Source organism: Wasmannia auropunctata, unplaced genomic scaffold, assembly GCF_000956235.1.
Source record: "Wasmannia auropunctata unplaced genomic scaffold, wasmannia.A_1.0 LD269467.1, whole genome shotgun sequence".
Lineage (NCBI taxonomy): Eukaryota > Metazoa > Arthropoda > Insecta > Hymenoptera > Formicidae > Wasmannia > Wasmannia auropunctata.
This window is the reverse complement of record NW_012093423.1, coordinates 1-461: the sequence shown is the minus strand read 5'-3', so window position 1 is coordinate 461 and position 461 is coordinate 1. Positions and strand designations below refer to the sequence as shown.

Below are 461 nucleotides of genomic sequence, written 5' to 3'. Positions count from 1 at the left end.
GGTCGCCGCGCCCGCCATCTCCTACGCCGCTCCCGTCGCCAAGCTGGCCGCCCCAGTCGCGGCTGCTCCCCTCGCCTACGCTGGCTACGCTGCCCCCGTCGCCAAGCTGGCCACTCCGCTCGCAGCCCCCCTCACCTATACCGCTCCCGTAGCTAAAATCGCTGCCCCCGCCGTAGCCCATGTCGCGCACGCTGCACCCCTTGCCTACGCCGCGCACGCCACTCCCCTTGCGTACACCGCTCATGCAGCCCCCTTAGCGTACGCCGCGCACGCAGCCCCCCTCGCTAAGATCGCCGCGCCCGCCATCTCCTACGCCGCCCCCGCTGCCTACCTCCACTGAACTGTGACCTGACCACCACTTAGGAACTGATACTTACCGAATAAATCTCAATTTTCGTAGCAAGTATATAAGTCGTATGAAATTATCTTCGCCTATTTTCGCTGTATTTTCGTTCAGTAAT

At 62.5% G+C, this 461-nt stretch overlaps 1 protein-coding gene across 1 annotated transcript; it reads left to right on the top strand.

The window, feature by feature from the left end:
* Positions 1 to 7: 7 nt before the first annotated feature.
* Positions 8 to 406, top strand: LOC105462154 (the record flags this gene model as incomplete). Its single annotated transcript, XM_011708686.1, has 1 exon — positions 8 to 406. A coding segment is annotated over one exon (333 nt), but the record flags the coding sequence as incomplete, so codon positions are not given.
* Positions 407 to 461: the final 55 nt, after the last annotated feature.